Here is a 20382-nt window from a genome sequence, read left to right as displayed (position 1 = left end):
TGTCACCTAAACCATATAGAGGTTGTTGGATTCCCTCTTCTCCTCACTGCCCACACCCATCCACCCTGGATTACCTGTACAACAAGAGGTTGTATTGATCAAATGAGTGCTTTTAAGAAGTTGAGTCCAGAAAAGCAGCTTTCCCTACATCCCACTGTCCTGCCCTTTAGCACCTGAGCATCTCATCTAGTCTAGAAGCACAATTAAATCTTTCAAAGGGATTCACTCAGAACATCTGAAAAGAAAATGTGTCTGTATTGAATGTGCCCAAGTCATTTGTATTGCCATTCTCCCTAAAACACTACACACAAATTGTTTCTGTGGTCTCCAAGGCATTAGAAACTACACATCAAAAGGAAGCAAAGGCTATTTTTAAAGCAAAGCTTAAAAACTGAGGAATGTTGGAATAGCTTAAGTTTTCTTCTCCCCTCCACACCCCCACCCCAAAGGCCAGTCCACCACATTGAGGATCAAACTGATATATTAGGTTCTCGCAATTCATTTTTGTCATTGCTTCAGTGGCAGCAGATCAGGGCAGGAACAGCCTTCTCCTAGCAGCAAACTGGCCGCACATACCTTTGAGTCCCCTCCTCCTCACCCACCCACATCACAACATAAGTTCATTTCAATGAAAATGATGTCAGTCTCTCAGCAGAAAGCCACTGAAAGCTTATAGCAAAAGCACGGAAGAATATCACTGAATTGATTCCATTAGTGTAATCTAAAAGGAAGTAATGATTTATCAGACTCGGAGCTTGGAAACAGAAAACAAATAGTCTGTGGCCGAGCAGAGAGAAACTCAGATTTATAATCAACCCAATAAGCATGGAAATGAAAAAGCTCTCAGCCTCCCACAAATCAAAGAGTGAAATATTGTGATAATGCCAACAAGAGGTTCTTAGAGATGTACAAAGTACCCAGAGGGAAGGAGACCAGAAGTTTCGTGGTGATGGCAGGGGAATGCAAGCAGCTTCACCCACATGGGATGAGGAGTATTAGCACTATCAAGACACTGTACACCAGCAGACACAGCCTGCAACAGCAACAGGTGCAAAAAAACCCCAAGCACATCTGGAGATGGGGGCCTTGGAAGCTGTGTGAGGCTGGCAGGCAGTGGCAGCAGGAGGGACTACCTAGGGTAAGGACAGAGACAGCCTCCCTGCTTGAAGAGGCCAAACAGTGGTGAGAAGGGTTTCATTAACCCTGAGGTGCTCAAGTTCCTGCAGCTCACTTCTCCAGGAATGTGGGTAATAGTTTATTGCAAGAAAGGAGACCTCCAGTGTGTGGTAGCAAAAGAGGTGTTGGAGAACAGGATCTCGCAGAAGTCCAAATTCTTGTGCAGCTACATATTGAACACCTGCTAAAGCCCTGAAACAGTCAGAAGGAGCGATGCAGAGAGAAGGGTGAGAGCTTAGGTGTGAGTGATAAGCTATTTCAACCATGAAAACACTTGCAAAACAACCAAAAATTCAAGGCAGTCTGGTGCAAGAACAGGGAAGTTCCACAATGGAGCAAACATTCTGCTATTTGGTTGCCTCCTCTCTCCCTCTACCCTGCCTTTAATTTAAGAAGCAGATGAAGACAAAGCAAAATGTGCTTGGAATCCTGCATATGACCCACCAGGGCCTCTCTTCCAGCCTCAAGCAATTGTTTTCCACACGTTGCACAAGGGAGTAGGTTAAATCCCACCACTGGATTTAGTCACCTCTGCACAAATACCATCCAGGGTCTGAACTGCTCTTTGTCAGGTCTGCCAGGCACCACCTGGGGCTCGGGTGAGACAGACCCTTCTCCAGGTACCAGCTGCGCTGGGACCTCACCTGCTTGCTACGGTCTGAGAATGGAGGCAAACTCCCACTGCCTGAAACATCCTGGGAGCTCTTTGCTTGTCACCTATAGCAAGCACACACCTCAGCAACAAGCCTAATACAGCCAGTGACAGACATTTGGCAACTCCAAGATGCTTAAACATTCTAAAACTAACTCAGCAGCACCAAAGGCAGGAGAGATGCAACCTTCCTAGTTAATACTCAGACCGCACACTGGCTACTATATCTCTGGAAAACACAGGAGATCATAATCATCATCCGCACTTATGAATAAAATATTTTTATTTTAGTAAAGTAACAAAGCTTATTTACAGATACAATAACTGTACATTCTAATTAAAAAATAGATTGTGCTCAAAATCGTTAAAGCAAGTCACACACAGTCTGTTAGGAACACAAACAACCTCAAACCTCCCAACGCCTTCAGCTCCCGTCTTCTCTCAGGAAATCAGCTCATTTTGTTCTGAATGATTTTCTGCTGATTCTCAAGACATTCCTTCAGCTTGTCTTCAGTGAGCGTCAGCCTCTGCTCCAGGATGGAAACTGTCTACAAAACAAAATGAGAGCTGCTGTTGAGCTACCCACAAAAACAAGCTACATACTGTACTCTCAGTGGATAATAAAATACTAGATTCACAGGAGTATTTTGAGGAATTATTTCAGGGCTGTAACTCCAGTATCAGCATTTTAGCAGGGCAGAGCCCTGAGGGGCACAAAGGGTGGCAGGCACGAAGCTGTCCTGCAGACAACACCAAGCACATGTTTTGGCACTAAGCGTTTTCAAATTGAGCTCTGCATTTCCTTTCAGACAGATTCTGTCCTTCCATGTTCATCAGCCACCAGACACTCTTCTGCTAATGAGAGACAGAAGTTTTGAACAGTTTTAGCTTTGATTTTGCCTCTCTGCTTCTGACTTTCCTCCCTTCCCTGAATACCATACATCTGCTGCAACTGAAACCCGCAAAACCTGCTGGACAAGCACAGGCAAAAAAAACCCTACCAGCATAAGGCAGCGCAACAGGTGATGGAGGGGAATCGAAACCCAAAGTGGCAATACCTACCTCAACGTAATGCCTAAATATTTTGTGTAATCCAGTTACCCCACAAAGGATTGTTCTATCTTTCTCCTCCAGCTGAAATCATCATGTACAGGATGCACAGGAAGAACATTTTAATCACGTGGCAATAAAAGCTTCTGCTGAAAACATTTTATTGATCACTCCAAGACAACCAAGGGACCTAGGTATGCCGAACCACTTTCAGCTTCCAAAGATACCGGAACTGCTGATAATAGGCAGTGATGATTTAATGCTTTAATATCCATAAACTCATCAGCAACAATCATTAGCTTCACATTTTGAGCATTTTTTGCTGCATAAATAACATCCTCTGTTAAAAACAAAGGATGTTCTGAACCTTAGACTTTAATACAGTAATTCAAATAAACTTGGACAACCGTTGTTTGTATAGAAGTTATACATAGAAAGGCTTTTAATAGCGCATTTCGTAAGCACATCTCTAAGTGCCTGACAAAAGAACGCAGGTCTCATTATCCCCATTTTACAGCTGGCGAAACGAAAGCACAAAGAGAGGAAATAGCTTGGCTAAGGCCACTTGAGACTAGGGAAAGTCTCCCATGAAGTGATTTGGGGAATGAGACAAATGGTGTGGGGGGGAAGAGAAAACAGATGTAGTAAAAACAACATCAAGCACTACGGTAAAGTCATCTTGCAAGATCACATATCAACGAAGTCCAAAAGCCCTGTGCATCATAGCATTTACCATCATACACCCTCTTTTTCCTCCCCAAGCATAGTTCAAAGCCTATTCCTACCGCACATGTACCGCTGACCTGTGACAAAGCAGAAGAGCTAACTCTTGCTTCCTAATGCAACATTGCTGCAACTGTAGAAAGCTTCACCTGAAAGAAAACCCCCTGCATTGCTTAAATATTCCTGTGGGCTACAGCACTAGCTTCATTTGAGTTTTTTTTTCTTCCTTTCCTGCCACCCCTTTGAGGCACAAGAACTGCAGTACACAGAGAACCGGAAGAAACGTTGTGGAGCCAGCAGGTCACATCCCAGGTGCCCCAGAGCCAGCAGGAGCCCTCCTGTCTATTCAAAGGAAGGAGGATTTCATCTTTTTCATATCCAGCCATGCTAGTGCCTAGTGGCTGTCTGACAGAGGTCACAAATAAAGCTGGTCAGGGCAGAACACAGCAGGCTGAATGTCTACCAGGGGTTTACAGCAAAGATCTTATTCTGCAAACAACCAGAGAGAAAATGAAAAGCAGTAGGGATCCTAGCCTTTCCATTTAAAAAAGGAGAACTAGCAACTCAAGACTCAGTTAAAAAGGGGAGGGAGGTGGGTGAAACACTGCTTCAAATTTCCTTTAGAAAGATAACCAACTGGATGAATGCCCTGGTCTCACTGCCCTGCTAGAAGCAAAGCCCCAGGTTACTTGCAGTTCCTACGTCCCATGATTTACTGCTACCACAATCCTGCCGATCCGAGTTAAGTGCTGTTACACGCGCACCGTGAGACTATGCGCAAGTAAAGCAGATTTCAGAAAGTGTTGAATTTGTGAAAAAGCTGTAAGGAAAATGTTTATTGGAATGGAAATTGCACGTAAGTATAAGCAGAAAACTTGTAGTGAGTATTTTTTGGAAACTAGAAATGGAAAAGTAGCAGTCAGAAAAGAAATCCAGGAAGTCCAAAGTAGGAACTGATGACTACAGTCCATTTAGACTTGAATATATGATGCCCAAAATACACAGGGCATCTGACATCCTAGGAAGGTAAGGGAAAGCACAAATACTGCCCAGCTGCTGTTAGTGCTATATTGCAGCTTACACATAAAAGAAAAGCTCCTTTATTAGCAGCTGACAGAGTTTTACAATATTTCCATGTTGCTATTTATAAAGCAAGTCCTTGTTGGTAGGCAAATTAAACTGCACCCATTCAACTCCTGCCTGGTTTTGCTATTGCTTTTCATAAGATAACAAACAAACAATTAAGCCAAGGAGGAAAATACTGTTAGCCAGATTCAGTGAGGATTCCCTGGAGCTGGGTTTGCAATTGAGCTGTTTCTCTGTGGCAGGATCTGGGCTTCCTGTTGTGTCAGGAGCACAGTACATGTCTCCATTACGCACCAGGGAGTAGATGTTGGATAATTTATTGAAGTCCTGGCTCAAACCGGCAGAAGGATAACAGCTTAGGCTTAAACAAAAAGAAAGATCAGCCTATTTTTTTTAGGAGTATTTCTGACACTACAGTAATATACTAAGCATTACTATGAACACCAGAACAGAATATGCAATTTTCCACACAAAAGAAAACTTACTTAAATCACTTCTAGTAACACTTCCTGCAACATTTGTCTTCATTCATCTTCACACTTGGCCTAGAAAAAGCCCTGTTCTTCTCTTTGGAAACATGAATGAGAAACTACATAGCAAAAAAAAGTTGCCTCCCTACTTTTAAGTTCTGGGGAATATCCAGCTCCATTCTCTCCCAGGACACCTAAACTGAAGCACCCAGTAGTCACACTTGCTTACATGATGATAAGTCCCCTATGCAATTCCTCCATGTTATTTCTACTCCCTCAACCCAAATAATAGTGATGTGTGATACTGTTCCATCAGTACCTTTTTTCCTTAGTCCCTGTCAAAGATTTCACTGTCCCCTTAAGTAGCAGAGACAGTGTAAGAACCACTAGCCTCAGGGCTGAGGCTTTTGCAGCAGCCCTGCAGGAGCAATCAGTCCTGCCTCTTTTAAGGACTACAGATAAGGGGAACCAGGTGCTAACTGAACACCAACAGGAACCAGTTCTACAACTGCCAAAGGAAACCTGGAAAGCAGACTCCGCAGCAGCAAGCAGAGGCCACCAGCAACCCACTCAAGCAGTGGTGGGAGTCCCTGCCAGGAGAGGGAGATCCACCTAGGCAGCTGGCTGCTCATTACCTAAAGCAGTACTTAACCTGGAGCTGGGGGCTAAGTGGGCAAGAGCACAGAAGAGTGGTGGAATAATGTTAGGCTCACCCTGCTAAAGGATGACTGCTCTGCAACCAAAAAGGTGCAGCTCCTGCCCTGCAAGTCCCACATGGGTTTTCAGTATGCCACTCACACCAGCTTTGATTGAGTCGCACACATAATAGCACAGGGGACATGCTGATCCACTTGAATTGTGGGATACCCATAAAACCATGTATTGATAGAACAGTTACTCACATCAGGTAACAACAGCTTGGATGAGCCTACAAGGGATATGATCCTGCACGCCAACTGCAAAGTAGATGTGCTCTTGGCTACGTGAAGGCAAAGTATTACACTTGCATTTCTATCCCTGTTGCCATTTCATAACATAAAATCCCACTCTCCATTGGTCTCGAAAGGAGATAGTAGTTTCTTAGCTTTACTTAAATAAAAAGATTCTTAGAAGTTTGCTCCACCAGTTTTTCTAAGCATATACTACAAAAGATTTTTCAGGGCACCAACAGACTGAATAGCCCAAGAAAAAACATTACTTATATGTCTTCAGATTTTTCTTTCCCATCTGATGCGTTTATTTATGAAGGCAGCATTTTCTTTTCAATTTATCAGAAACGCACCTGCAAAAGCACACGCAACAAATGCCAAAGTTTCTAAGTTTCTGTGCACTCTGTTTCCCCGCTGCTCTGTGCTAGTACAAGGAGAGACTTAGGGATGCCTTTCAAGAGGCACAATGAAGTCTACAGATGGCCCATGGATTTGCAGAATAAGACTTGTCAAGCTTGACCTGGAGTTGCAGGCTTAAGAGCTCTGCCCTCTGTAAAAAGCAAGAACAATGCTGGAAGAGCTAGATACCCTGCTCTAACTTCTTAATGGTTTTCCCCAAAAACAGTAATTTCAGAGCTGATTTCAGTCCCAAACACGGCCAAGAAGTACAGCAAGTACTGCGTCATAAAAATGCTGCCTTAGCATCCAAAGGTCCCTCCTTGGCAAGTATTAATGAGTAGATTCAGAGGTACCCATGTATCTCTAGGGCACAAATTCATGACACTTGGATCACAGACTGCTGCACAGCACTAAGGAGATGTGTCGGCAGGTCTGGAAAGTAAAAACAGTCTTGCAAGAAAGGAGTACAGTTGCCAACCTTCAAATGCACCAGTTAAAGTTAGTAGTATCGACAAGAAGCAGCCCCGGTTATTGCATGCAGATCACTAAAATGGTACCTCCAACACCCACTAAATACAGTCCTGAGCACATAGGCAGTCCCATGCAAGTATAGGAATTAGCAAATACCCAGGTACTGGGAGCGCTTTCTCTAATGTAATGAGTGAAATAAACTACCATGGGAAGGGTTTGCACCAGGGTAGCCCTCCCTACCTTTTACAGAAAAAATTAACTCCTTCCACCAACAATAGTTTAAAATACCAAACGTCAGCTGCAAAATTAAAAGGCTCACGGGAGAACTCGTGCAGCAAGAGTTACTCTGAGGTTTAAGCATGAACCTGTCTGGTAAGAAGCAGCCTTTCCTCCTATCATATGAAGTTTTGCCCTGACTTGCTGTCAGCCTCCCTTCAGTCTCAGCAACTGCATCTAGCAAAACTCAAAGCAGACCCTCACTATTACTAAGCATGCTTGGAAAAAGTTAGGCTGCCCTCCTCATGTGCAAGTTATATCTTAACACAGTTTTGAGATGGGACCCAAACCAGCTACCGACATTCAGTATGCTTGGAAGCATTTTCAGCAAAATTTGGCAGTTTAGACTAACTGCGGAAGTAAGCCTCATATCAGATTATAACAAAGTAAGAAGCCTTCACAGTTACTAACACTCTGTAGCAAACAAAGGCATGCAAGGCTTTCTGCGTGCCGGGACTAACCTTACTCTGGCAGTCAAAGCTTTAATCTCAGAGATCAAATACACAATTAAGGTGGGTCTTGGTTGCATTTTGTTTTGGTTTTAACATGAAATGATTTCTAAAGAAATGATAGCTCTTCTTCTGCTCAGACTAAAACAAGATCTGCTACCCCAGAGACGTTTTTAAATAAGTTCTGTAGCTCCTCACCATCCCAATTTCTTTGAATGCAAACTCTAATGTGAATTCTCACAAAGCTTATTTGCATAGAATATTTCACCTCAGACTGATTTATGGAGTGTATTGATCATTTCAGAATGAAGAAGATAGCTCATGCAGTGCTTCAGCCTTCCCCTCAATCTTCCAGTGCAACTTTGTGAATTTTCCTGGGTTTAGTTACTTTGTAACACGCTTCAAATCCCATAAACTTCTATATTCGTTAATACAAAACACTAAGCTCCAGTGTGGCTAAACAGGAACGTATCCATCAGTGCTGCTGTACGGCTGTGGGTTAGGAGTCCCACAAGCTCCCTCAACACAGTTTTTGCACATTCATCCAATGTCACTGTTGGGTCACATGGACTAGGAATACATGATGATGCCTGCAGAAGTGCAAATGCTAGCACTAACTCGGCCTCATCAGGATCCCTACATAGAGCTCCAACTCTACTCAAGAAGTTGTGCGGCTAAACCTCAATGTCTGTTCTCTAGTGCAGGTCACAAGAGCTCATAGTCCCACCAACACTCTTCAGCCAACAGTCAGACACATACTACTCACAATACTTGAAAAGTAAAGATTTTTTAATATATATTTAGCAGCCCAAAGCACTACAAGAAAGAAGTGGGTAGTTATAAAATTCAAATCCAGTATTGCTCAGCTAACCCCTCCTTGTTATTACTGTGAGGGTGGTGAGACTTGTGGTGAGCACAGGTTTCCCAGAGAAGCTGTGGCTGCCCCCTCCATGGCAGTGTTCAAGGCCAGGTTGGATGGGGCTTTGAGTGACCTGGTCTGGTGGAAGGTCCCTGCCCACAGCAGGGGGGTGGAAACTAGGTGATCTTTAAGGTCCCTTCCAATCCAAACCATTCTGTGATTATCAGCTGCCATCTCTCCTTCTACATCCCAGTACAGTCCACTTTCTGCAGATGCTTGAATCACAATTAACTAGACCATAGAAGCAACTTTGTTAGACTCAGTACAGCAACGAGTCACCACTTGCAGTGCTTGTGCTTTTTACAGTAGGAAAACCATACAGGAGTACCCAAAAATTCTAGTATCATCCACTCTGCCAGACCAAGCAGCACAGTCAGTACCAGGATCACAATGACCAAAGTGACCTCGGAGGACAGAAAAGGGTGTCTGTTGTATTAAATCAATCCTAGACAAAGAAGATGAGCCACAGGGTCTTCCGGTTTCTTCCACACAATGTGTGGACACAAGGCACACAAGCCATCTGTAATAGCCTTTCCATTTACAGCTGTCTTACTAAAAATGTTTCATCACACATTGCTGTTGCTTCAGACTCGACAGCTGATCAGCCAAAGCTGAACTGATGACACTTGCCTCAGATCCTGCAAGTTTCTGGAAGGGAATGGCTGCAAGCTTCTGCACAGGTATGGGCAGCTTCCTTGGTGCAGAGCTCCTGGACTTCTGGGGCTAGAGCAGCACAGCAAAAGGAGCCAAGAGACTTCAAGTTTCACCACACAGCCAATTATGATAAGCTTACAACAAAATATCCAAGCATGTACCATGAGAGCAACTGCACTACATAGAGATTAGAACCCCAAATGACTAGAGGTCTCTCTCTCCAAAGACTTCCCATATCCTTCCCTGGCCACCCAATCTACCTCTGAAAGGATGCAAATCACTCAGATAAATTAACCCAGCTGTTGGTACCCAATGGCCAAATAACAATTTATATCAACCTTCAAAGTCTGCTTGTAAAAAAAAAAAAAAAAAAAAAAAATTGTGTCAGGCATTTAGTATTCCTCCCCATTGAAGGATCCTGTGGACCTCCAAGGATATGATCAGCACTTTTGAAAAGCCAGCTTTTAGACAGCATCCTGCTAATATAGCAATAACCCTAGGAGTGCATTTAATTTAGGCAGTCTTAGAAAGAAGAAAAATGTATTTGCATTGAGACTTAAGAGATTCTGTAACAAGAATATTTTGGAAGTGAATTTCAGAAAAAAAAAAGTAGCTCTGATTATATTATACAGAGAACTGGCAACAACCAGGGTACTTCATTTGTTCTGAGTGAGACACGAAAGCTATTGCATCTCCAAGAGATAGTTTTGTCTCATGAGAAATAGCCTCTATCTGTTAAATTAAGATTTAAAACCCAAGCTCATTTGGCATTTCACAAATTTTTCAGATGGGAACTTTTTTTATTAGTGTTTTTGACTTCAAACCATTTCTTTTGAAATAAAAACTGCTTGCATTTTTTCTCCTACATGTTGGGTCTCGCTGTAGCCAGCGAGTGTTCAGATCTTGAGAGCAACACATAAACCAAGACATTCATGCAAGGCAGAGGTAGCAGCACTTATGACACCACCACCCCCTCAATATCTTTCTTCTTCATTTGTAACTACTTGAAGTCATAAAACTGTTGTTTAATCTACATTCAATGCCTCTCAGAAGAGAGGGGCCACATTCATTCCTCACCAACACAGGCTTTGGAGACTACACCTCAAAAAAAAAAAAAAGTGTAACAAATTTGATTTTACTCATTTTCATTATAAGCGTTGCACACACAACCATTGTCAGTTTTAATTAAAAAACAACTCACTTGTTTCCAAGTCTTTTTTTTTTATGCTAAAGAATTTAATTTCATTCATACCTGAACTTGTGCAAAGCATTTCACACTGTCCTGCACGACATCCTTGTCTCTAACCTGGAGAGATGTGGATTTGACGGATTGACCACTCAGTGCATCAGGAATTGGCTGGATGGTCACACTCAAAGAGTCACAGTAAACTGCTTGATGTCCAAGTGGACAGCAGGGACAAGTCACTTTCCTCAGGTGTCGGTATTGGGACTGGTGCCGTTTAACACCTTTCTCAGCTATATGGACAGTGGGATCAAGTGCACCCTCAGCAAGTCTGCTGACCACACCAAGCCGTGTGGTGCGGTTGACACGCTGGAGGGGAGGCCAGCCATCCAGAGAGACCTTGACAGGCTGGAGAGGTGGGCCCATGCTAAACCTCATGAAGTTCAACAAGGCCAAGGGCAAGGTCCTGCACCCAGGTCAGGGCAATCCCAACCACAGATACAGTCTGGGCGATGAGTGGATCAAGAGCAGCCCTGCCAAGAAGGACTTGGGATGATGGTGGATGAAAAACTGGACATGAGCCAGCACTGTGCTCTCGCAGCCCAGAAAACCAGTCGCATCCTGGGCTGCATCAAGAGCAGAATGGCCAGCAGGCTGAGGGGGGTGATTCTGCCCCTCTACTCTGCTCTGCTGAGACCCCACCTGCAGTGCTGTGTCCAGCTCTGAGGCCCCCAGCACAAGACAGACATGGACCTGCTCAGGCAGGTCCAGAGAAGGGCCATGAAGATGATCAGGGGCTGGAGCACCTACCCTGTGAGGACAGGCTGAGAGAGTTGGGGTTGTTCAGCCTGGAGAAGAGAAGGCTCCAGGAGACTTTATAGCGGCCTTCCAGTGCTTAAAGGGGGCTACAGGAAAGGTGGGGAGGGATTCTTGATCAGGGGGTGGGTGACAGGACAAGGGGTAATGGCTGGAAGCTGGGAGATGGTAGATTCATATTAGATATTAGGAAGAAATTCTTCGCTGTGGGGGTTGTGAGACACTGGCACAGGTTGCCCAGAGAAGCTGTGGCTGCCCCCTCCCTGGCAGTGTTCAAGGCCAGGTTGAATAAGGCTTTGAGTGACCCGGTTTGGTGGAAGGTGTCCCTGCCCATAGCAGGGGGTTGGAACTAGATGATCTTTAAGGTCCCTTCCTACCCAAACCATTCTGTGATTCTATGATTTAAAAAAAAATTTCTTCTCCTCCCTCCCTCTGCAATCTTTTCTGGAGTGAAATAATTCTTTCATCTCACATGAGCTAGATTGTCCTTCAGTTCAGGCTTGGATTGTTTTACAGATGATTTATCAAGTCTTCTCCATTTCACTGTGTTGTTTTCTCCCAGTTTCAATGCAAGATTAGTTTGGGGAAGTATATAAAGCCACTTCCTGTGGGTGGATTATCGCAGCTATTTATGACTTTTTATGCTAACCTGATTCTGAACTCTCCATTTGGAGCAGACATCTTCCTTCCCACATAAACCCAGCAGCTTTTGCTTCAGTGCCTGTTGCCCACTAGTGCTACAAATTAACAGAGTGAACATGGAAGTGGCAGGTGTTTGGAGTGAGGGCAGGGGTATACAACCCTTTGAAGATGACTATTGCAAATTTAAGTTTACCACTGCAGCCGAGAAGGTTACTCAGAGATGATCATCTTTCAGAAATGCAGTTCAGCTGCAAGTGCAGCAAATGCATTTGAACCAAGTAAACTCTTTTATCTGCTCCATTTTTGTTTCAGCCAAAACACACCTTTCTGTTCCAAGTTATCCAAGAGATAAAGCCATCTCGTTTTCCCCTTAAACTAATATTCAGCCCACCTCTTCATATAGGCACTGAGATACTGAGATCCAGCGTTTGATTAAAAAAATTGATAAACATTTTGCATTTTCCTGCTTTTCACATCTGAAGTGACAGTAAAGAACAGGACTTTCAAATGTTGAGGCATTGACAAGATACTAAGCTGCAGGAAAGGGAAGAGAAAAGCAATATATTGTGATTTATTACTTCCATCTTCCTCATTCCTTTGCCAGATTTGAATCAGCTGCTTTCCTAGAAAGGGGCACCAGGGTACCTTCAACTAATCCAAAACTATTGGAAACAACTGGCTTATGTCTGAGTATCAACCTCATTCCATCCTTCAAGGCAGCAGAATTATTAATCACATGCTACTCTTCTGAAAAAGGCAGTCAAACATTAACTTCTTTATTTGCACATGAAGTACGGCAAAACACAAACCACATTCAGAAAAAAATTACGAAGACCCTGTCAGATCACATTAGACCACTGTCTTACAAGTAAAACCAAAGATGTCCTGACAGAGTTCTGGTGAGGGGGAAGAAAGAAAGGTTTCATTGAATCAAAGACCAGTTTAAAGAAAGTTGCCAAAAACCTTAATGAATAAAATCACAGCACAAAGTCAACAACATAAAAATGAAGCTTTGTAGATCTGAGAGGGCCGTATCTATTTGCTATAGTGGTTACTGCTAGATATACTGCTGGCACACAACAGCCACTAGTTTCTTCTGATCCATCTTTCTCTAACAAGAGCTGAAGTGCCTAACTGAAGGAGCAAGTCTGCTCAAGTGTATCCTGCTGCACGGAGCACAACACCTCTACACCCTCAGCATTTCTATTTGCAATTGGTGTCTGGCAGGAAGAGTCCTCTTAATGGAATAAAAATAATCCCGCTGTCTCCAAGTGCATGACACCCCACTTCACCTCGAAATCTATTGTCAATAGAGGGAAGGTACTGATAATTGGCAAGCAGCAGACAATGCAGCTTCAAGTGTGCAGCTCAGAACAAAGCTGTGCACTGGCAAGTGATGACAGCCTACAGTTGATGTCTTACTATTACCTCTTTCAGCAGAAATTGAAAGTATTTTCTCTCCTTCCCACTTTTACATGGTACCAGGTTTAGCATGATAAACCTTGAAGTGATAGCTATGGAAAAAGTATTAGGAAAATAAATTAGGTTTATATTTGCATAATTTCCCACAGTAGTTTATCACAACTTTAAGTTTCCCCCACTGGTACAGTGTATCTGTTAACAGTGTTGGAAACAAGAACAAAGAGCGCAGGAGCTCAAGGTACCACATCCAAAATATACCAAAGCTCACACAGAGCTAAAAAATTATAAATTCCTGAAAAATCCATGGATGGCTATGTCAATAGAGGGTTTCTGGAAACATGGGAACTCTGTCTTTTCCCTTCAACTGTATGGCCCTGCTTATGCCATTCGAGTTCTCTTTAAACAATCCACACTCAGGAATCATGAACCAATGATTTATAACAGAGCACCAGAAGCATCCTTAGTCCTTCTTCAAGAAGGGAAAAATCCTGTTATGAATTATTTAGGAAAGCTTTTTGTTCTATTTTTGAAGAAGTGGTGGTGTCCTCCTTTCACGGAAAGGAGGAGTCAGCAGGCCCAAAGCTGCCATATAAAACATACAACGTTCGTTTGACTCTGCTATGTACAGGGAGCAGCACCAGTTGTGCTTTGGCATAAACGGCTAGGAAAGACATCCAACCAACCACCACCAGCCACTGTTCCCATTTCATTTGGATCTCTGCTAGCAATCAGCAAGCCATGGCTCCTCCCAGTCAACACCTAATCGCACAAAAGAGGGGTAACAGTGGCTCTACCAGAGCTGAATGCACTTCTTACAGGCCATCAGCATTGGAAAACTCGAAGTTTAGCTATGCAAGCATATGTCCTCCAGAGTTACCTTTCATGGCTCTGTCCTGCTACCTGCTTGCACCTCTCCTCTTTGAGGAGACTCCTTCCTTACTCCAGGAACAAGGACTTCTTCCACGCTCATTTGCTTAAGTTTGTTTGGTGTTGGTTTGTTTCACTGCTAGATATCAAAACTTTAGCCTGAATATGAAGAATTATGAAACCATTTCAACAGTATATCAGGAACATCTACCTACTTGTACAAATGCATTAAAATGCTGTTAATACAACATACAAAGATTAGAACCAAGGGGAAATTACGTACTTCAAAAATGGCAAAAGCACTACAAAAAAAAAAAAGGTAAAAGGTGGCTGAATGCAGAGTTACTCAAGGCAGCTTTTTTTTTTTTTACTATAATTTCAGGCCTATTTCCAATTTTATCCTATAACCTACTAATTTATTCCTCCCCCACTGATCTCAATTTCTCTTTCTGCTAGGTTTAAAAAACATTTGGAATTTTCTACAGTTACACAGTATCTTTGAGAGATTAGTTTGCATTGCTTATATCCACTTTAAGTCCCACACATACTGATTACTGCAATATTTGCCTCCTCTAAACACCTATGAAGTTGAAGAGGAGCCATCACACATCCATCATCAGAAGTGTGGATCTGATTTATGTAATGAAAGATAACGATCACATTCCAAACTTACTAGGGAGATGTAAAAACAGCAATAAAATATTTTGTGTATACACTGGGTTGCATTTTACTCACAAGCGTGAGGGCCCAATGTCATACAAGATTCCACCCCCCCATCCCCCTCAGCGTTTTAGCAATCACAGGAAAAGTGCCGCCTTGCATTTCTGCCAAATGAACTTAAATACCTTTTGGTTTTCACTCTACATGATTTTAGACTGTCTGCAGTCCTGGAATGTTTTTTAATCCCTAAATCAGCCCTACTTCAATCCCCTGATGGGCCCTCCAACCCATCATCTTACACTTTGACAAGTACTTCTCAAGAGCAGAGAGCTAACTCAGACTAGTAATGAGTATGTTCAATACCAAGTTTTCAAAACCTGCTTGTTCTTCCTCAGAAACAACACTCAAGCTCACAGAAAAACCCTCCTACACAGATTTTTCCATCTTCTGACCATGGTCTTATCTACAGGAGATCACCAATGTTTACTATCCCGTGCTTTCTCCCTGCTTCTCACAGACCTCAAACACACAATGAAATTCAACCCCAGACAGTGATCAGAAACGGTATTTCTCCACAGGAGCAATGAGCAGCTGTTTAGTTAAAAAAGACAGCTCTATCCCCAAATTCTTATTAAGTAAACACATACTGTGATGATCTCCGTTAATGGTTGGTACTGTTCAATCATGGCTTAGCGACTCTGAGGAAGAACTGCACATTAATGCTTTAGCAAGATCTCAGTAGTTTGCCAGCTGTGAGTGACAAGCACATTTTAGAGATGAAGCACAGAAGGGCCCAGACTTGTTGATGGGAGGAGAATACTGCAGACACTGGACTGTGTAGGTGAACGTTGGATGAGGGAAAGGATCTGAACAGAGTTTACCTACAGACCACATTATAATGGGGAGGGAAGAGAGACAGAGGTTATTCACCAGAACAGAGTCCTGCTGCCAACCACTCCTTTAGGCATCACCTTAGATAAACTTCAGCTAATGAGCCAGCTCTGGTACCCTGTGCTATGTAGCACTCTGCTGTGCCGCAGCATAAAGAAACAGGGGAAGAGCAGGGCCTGAGCCAGAAGTCAATGCAAGGGAACTGCTAAGATATAAGCTGTCAAGCAGATGAAGGCAGATTTATCAAAAAACTACTAAAAAGCAGAGGTTTTGAACTAGTCACACTATTATTCTATGAAACCACTACAAAATACTCCCAGTTCTTCCAGACAGAGGTACCTCTTTCATTACAAAATTAAAGAGCAAACCATACCTCAGTAAGAACATCCAGCTGTCCCATAATATGCTCCAAGGTATTTGTGAGACTGGTCATCTCCTCTTGCTGCTCATGGTTCCTACCAGAATCCTGAGTTTTTGTTTTCTTAAGATGAACACCACAATCCATTTCTGATTGCTAGAAAAATAAACAGACATAATCTACTATTGCGATGCAAACAACAGGACAAGGATTTCTGTTTCACGGAGGGTAAACAGTAAAGAACAGTTTATGTTGGGACAGTCTATGCTATTAAAAATGGGCAAAGGAGAAAAAGAATTTTTTGTTCTTGTCACAGCTGGAAAAGGAAAAGCTGCTGCAGACTTGTCTGCCTTCCCCAGGTGGAGGGGGTTTTTTTGTTGTTTTCGGTAGGGGGTGGGGTGGGCAGTGTTGTGTGTGTGTGCATTTTTGTTTGGTTTTAAACCTTCATCAGGAAAGGTAATCTTGAAGTAATCCTGCAAGGTTCAAGGTTTTATATGTGCAAAGACCTTTGGCATCCTCATGTGGTATACAGGTATAGACTGTACAGGTAAACAAAGACTGACTGGAGCCACATGGAAGCACTACTTCCAAATTATAAGAATGAAGTAAGCTGCCCTGAGAGGAGGCAAATTGTTTCACTCCAACAGTAAGGTAAAAGCCTCTCTTCATGTTTGGTAGCTGTAAGAAAGCAAGGAGGCTGTACCGCAGTTAAGTTCAGCAGAAGCAAGATGTTCCGAAATGCATTAAAACAGGCAGCTTTGATTTAGTAATTTTAATTTTGTTTATATCTTGAACTGGTTTTCCCTCCTCAGTGAGGCTAAGAACAAGTTTACTTTGAAGTTTCAATTTCAACTATTTTAGTTATGCAAGCTTGCATAGTTCATTCAGAATAAATTAAGTTTTAAAAGCACAAATAGATCTCTGTTAGAGAACTTATTTTTTTTCTTTTAAAATGGTATCTTTCTTCTAGAACAAACACTATTTGCATTATTTATCTGCATTACCACCAGTACAAGTAGTTCAGTACAAGGTAGCCAACTGATACAGCAATTGCAGTTAAGTTTCTCAATCTACACTAACAGACAAGATCTGAATCTAAAGCCAAGATCACAGCACTCAAAGCACAGTTCTCCATGGCTGAATGCCTGGTGCAGCTCCATCCCATGCACTTATTATTCACATATGACTGAAGTTTGCAAATCAACAACGCAGCAAGGAATTCTGACAGATTAAAAACGGTATCTAAAAGTTCTCCCACGTGTACTTTTTCTAGGCAAAAAATGAAGAGCTGCTTCCATCTCTTCTCTCATACACACTTTATGAATGCATTTCTCATCAGTGCTGTATTGATCTACCTGCTCATCTCTACATTTGATGCCAGGTATATGCAGATGTACAACTAAGCTGCAACAACACCTTAGACCAGCTCACATAACTTCAAACACAAAACTGTTTAGTGCATTATGAGGATACCTGTGCACATATGCATGTGTATACACACATTAAAAAATATGTATTTAAAAATATATATATATATTAAAAAAACCTTGTGCTGCTGGGAGTCACTGATTTAGGCCACAGAAAGGCTCCCAAGGCTGAGGTCCAGCCCAGTAGTTAGACAAAATAATCAAGAAGCAGTGGAAAGAACAGAAACGCAACTACATAGTGAAGCTGGAAACCAGGGCAGGGCTGCAGCAATAGTAGGCTGTGACAGGAGAATGGCTTGCTGCTGGCCACTAACTGCTGGTAAGGGCCAACCATTCTTCGAGATCCTGCCAACCAAACCATCCTCATACAGCCAAGGACCACATGACCAGTTTTGCATAAGGAACAGGAAAGAAAGGGGAAAGTTTGAAGGATACACATAACTGCTCCACAGGGATCACTGTGCTACACCACAGGGCTTGGGATGCGGCTAGGTATCAGGTGGTACAAACCACATCAACGTCCATTAATTTGCTTCTTCTCATTTGCTCAGATAATTTGGATTATCTACAGGCCCTAGGCCAACACAGCCCACACTCCAGGTCACACTGCACAGCCTCAGCATGGGAGCCACACTTAAACTTCTCCTGTGCTGCAGGTAGCCCAAGAGTCACATGTTGCTCACTGATGCATTGATTTAATCAACAAAAATACATTCTAGCAGAGATGAAATAAAGCATCCTTACAAAGCTGTTATTTGCTGTTTAAATCTAAAAGTAAAAACAACAAAAAAACCCCACTGCTTTTCAGTGGGTAATTAGCATTAAAAAGCATGTTTTCCTGTTATTTTAAGGCTGACTACCCTATTTTGATGATGTAACTTTAGGCCAGTCAATCATGGCACAGCAGAAATTTGAGTGAGCTAACACTGCATACAACCTGCACTTAAAAACCCCAAATGATGATGAGCTATCCACTTCAAAACCCATTAGAACAAGCTGACTCACAGAAGCAGAAAAATGACTGTACCAACATATTTTCTCCCTCTATCTTTACAGCATATGTCAGACAGCTTTTCATAAAAAGCTGCTGGGTTGAACTCAGAGTTGATATTCTCTTTGCTACAGTCCACAAAGTTTAAGTCTGGCATATTTGCAAATACTGCATAGATGTTCCCGTACCCGATGCTTTAGGGGTCAGGTCGCCTCTCATCACGTCAAGTTGAAGCCAGGGACAGCAGCAGCTATTTGTTACAGATGCTACTTTCTGCTGATCAGCTCACAGGCTATGTGCTACCCTCATGAAAAGCCAAGCAAGCCACCTCCACAAAGTCCATAAGGGCTCCTGAAGGCACTCTGAATGGTGGCAATACCCCCAAGAATGGAATTACATCTACGTTTTAAAAAACCAAGCATGGCATGATGGCATACTGCCCCATTTCAAACACCACAGCTGCTTGAAAGGTTCCTTACAGCCCATCATCATCAAGAGGATAACCCATAGCTAGTGCCTTCAGCAATCAAGTTCTGAGTTAGTTTATTTACCAGAACTAGGGACACATCCAGACAGCAAACAAATACTACGTCAAACGTATCACTGAGTGTGCCTTCCAAGAGGGAGGCTTTCAACTGACCAAGGTCTTTGAATATTCAGTTCTAGGAGCAAGCACATTCTACCTAGCCTACCCTGACACAGCAGGTGCAAAAAAACAAGTATCCAACACCCACATCTACAGACAGCACTTTGAATTGCTGCCCACAGTCAGGCAGAGAAACTGAAGTCAGTTTGCTCTGGCTTCTTACTCATTGCACCCACTCTGATGGCATCAAGCTGCCATCTGGGACCTGTCCAAGTAGGCTTCTCGAAGAGGGCCCCTATATGCAGCATTCAACAGTTAAGCCTGGATTTGCCTAATGCAAGCGTGTCCAGCACAAGGTGGAGCTCAATGAAAATGCCTGCAAACTCTCAGCTAGACACACATGAAACACTGTGAGCTGTAAACACAGCCCACAATGTACAGAACAGCAGAATGATAACAGCAAAGGATTGGCTGATGGCCAATCTGGCCAAGATGGACATGCACACTGCTGCATCTCACAAAGGCACAGCACTTTCCTTTTCACAGGCTAAAGCAGAGCATTTACATCCATCTGGATCAGATTCACTAGACTAATTTCAACTTACTTTTTTTTTTTTGAAGAGGCTGAGGAGTCAATATTTGTTTTGACACTACCCAAAGCATGTCCCTCTGCTACCAGCCAACAGAACTCTTGTGAACAGAGTGGAACAGTGATTCCATGGCCTTCCTACCATGGCACTAAGTAGAAAAATGGGAGGCTTTTTTTGGTTTGGTTGGTTGGGGTTTGTTTGTTTGTTTTAATCCTTTCAGATTTTTCAAGCCAAAGTCTCCATTTTTTACAGTCAAGAAAAGCTTTGCCTGCTAGGAAAACACAGCCAGGACTTCATAGGACAGATACTAGGACATTTTACAAGTATCTTAAATCTAAACGGACACCCAGAATTTTGGCATTAGACAGCTGCCAAACATTTCAATGAACTCAAACACACTCTCTTTCATTAAAAAAAATTGGGAAGAGACTACAATGCCCAGAAGGACAGCCTGTCTGCCATAAGCACCCACCTGGACTTCGATTGTAATTCAAGTACATCGACAGGCGTTGATGCTGTTACAAAGGCAATAGGGCCACCTCTACTGAATTGTTAGTACATCCAAATTGGACAGTGCTAAGTATCACTGTGGCATCCTTCAGGGGAAGCTTTACCCTTTACATTTTAACAAGAGGGAAATGTTTGGAAACTTTTCCTTAACAGCCAAGCTACAACTTGTACTTACCACTACCTTA

General features: G+C 42.8%; 1 protein-coding gene across 2 annotated transcripts in view; it reads right to left on the bottom strand.

The window, feature by feature from the left end:
• Nucleotides 1-2197: 2197 nt before the first annotated feature.
• POC1A (POC1 centriolar protein A) overlaps nucleotides 2198-20382 on the bottom strand; it is a 58214-nt gene continuing 40029 nt past the window's right edge. For both annotated transcript variants that reach the window (XM_086469992.1, XM_086469993.1), the window contains exons 10-11: nucleotides 16109-16249; nucleotides 2198-2376 (exon numbers count right to left, since the gene is read on the bottom strand). In XM_086469992.1, the coding sequence (XP_086326118.1) occupies nucleotides 2278-2376; nucleotides 16109-16249 (240 nt within the window). In that variant the 3' untranslated portion in view covers nucleotides 2198-2277. The remainder of the gene's footprint in view (nucleotides 2377-16108; nucleotides 16250-20382) is intronic.

The sequence above is a fragment of the Leptosomus discolor genome, chromosome 9 (genome assembly GCF_034619465.1).
Source record: "Leptosomus discolor isolate bLepDis1 chromosome 9, bLepDis1.hap2, whole genome shotgun sequence".
Taxonomy (NCBI): Eukaryota; Metazoa; Chordata; class Aves; order Leptosomiformes; family Leptosomidae; genus Leptosomus; species Leptosomus discolor.
The sequence above is the reverse complement of the archived record's forward strand: the minus strand, read 5'-3'. Positions and strand labels throughout refer to the sequence as shown.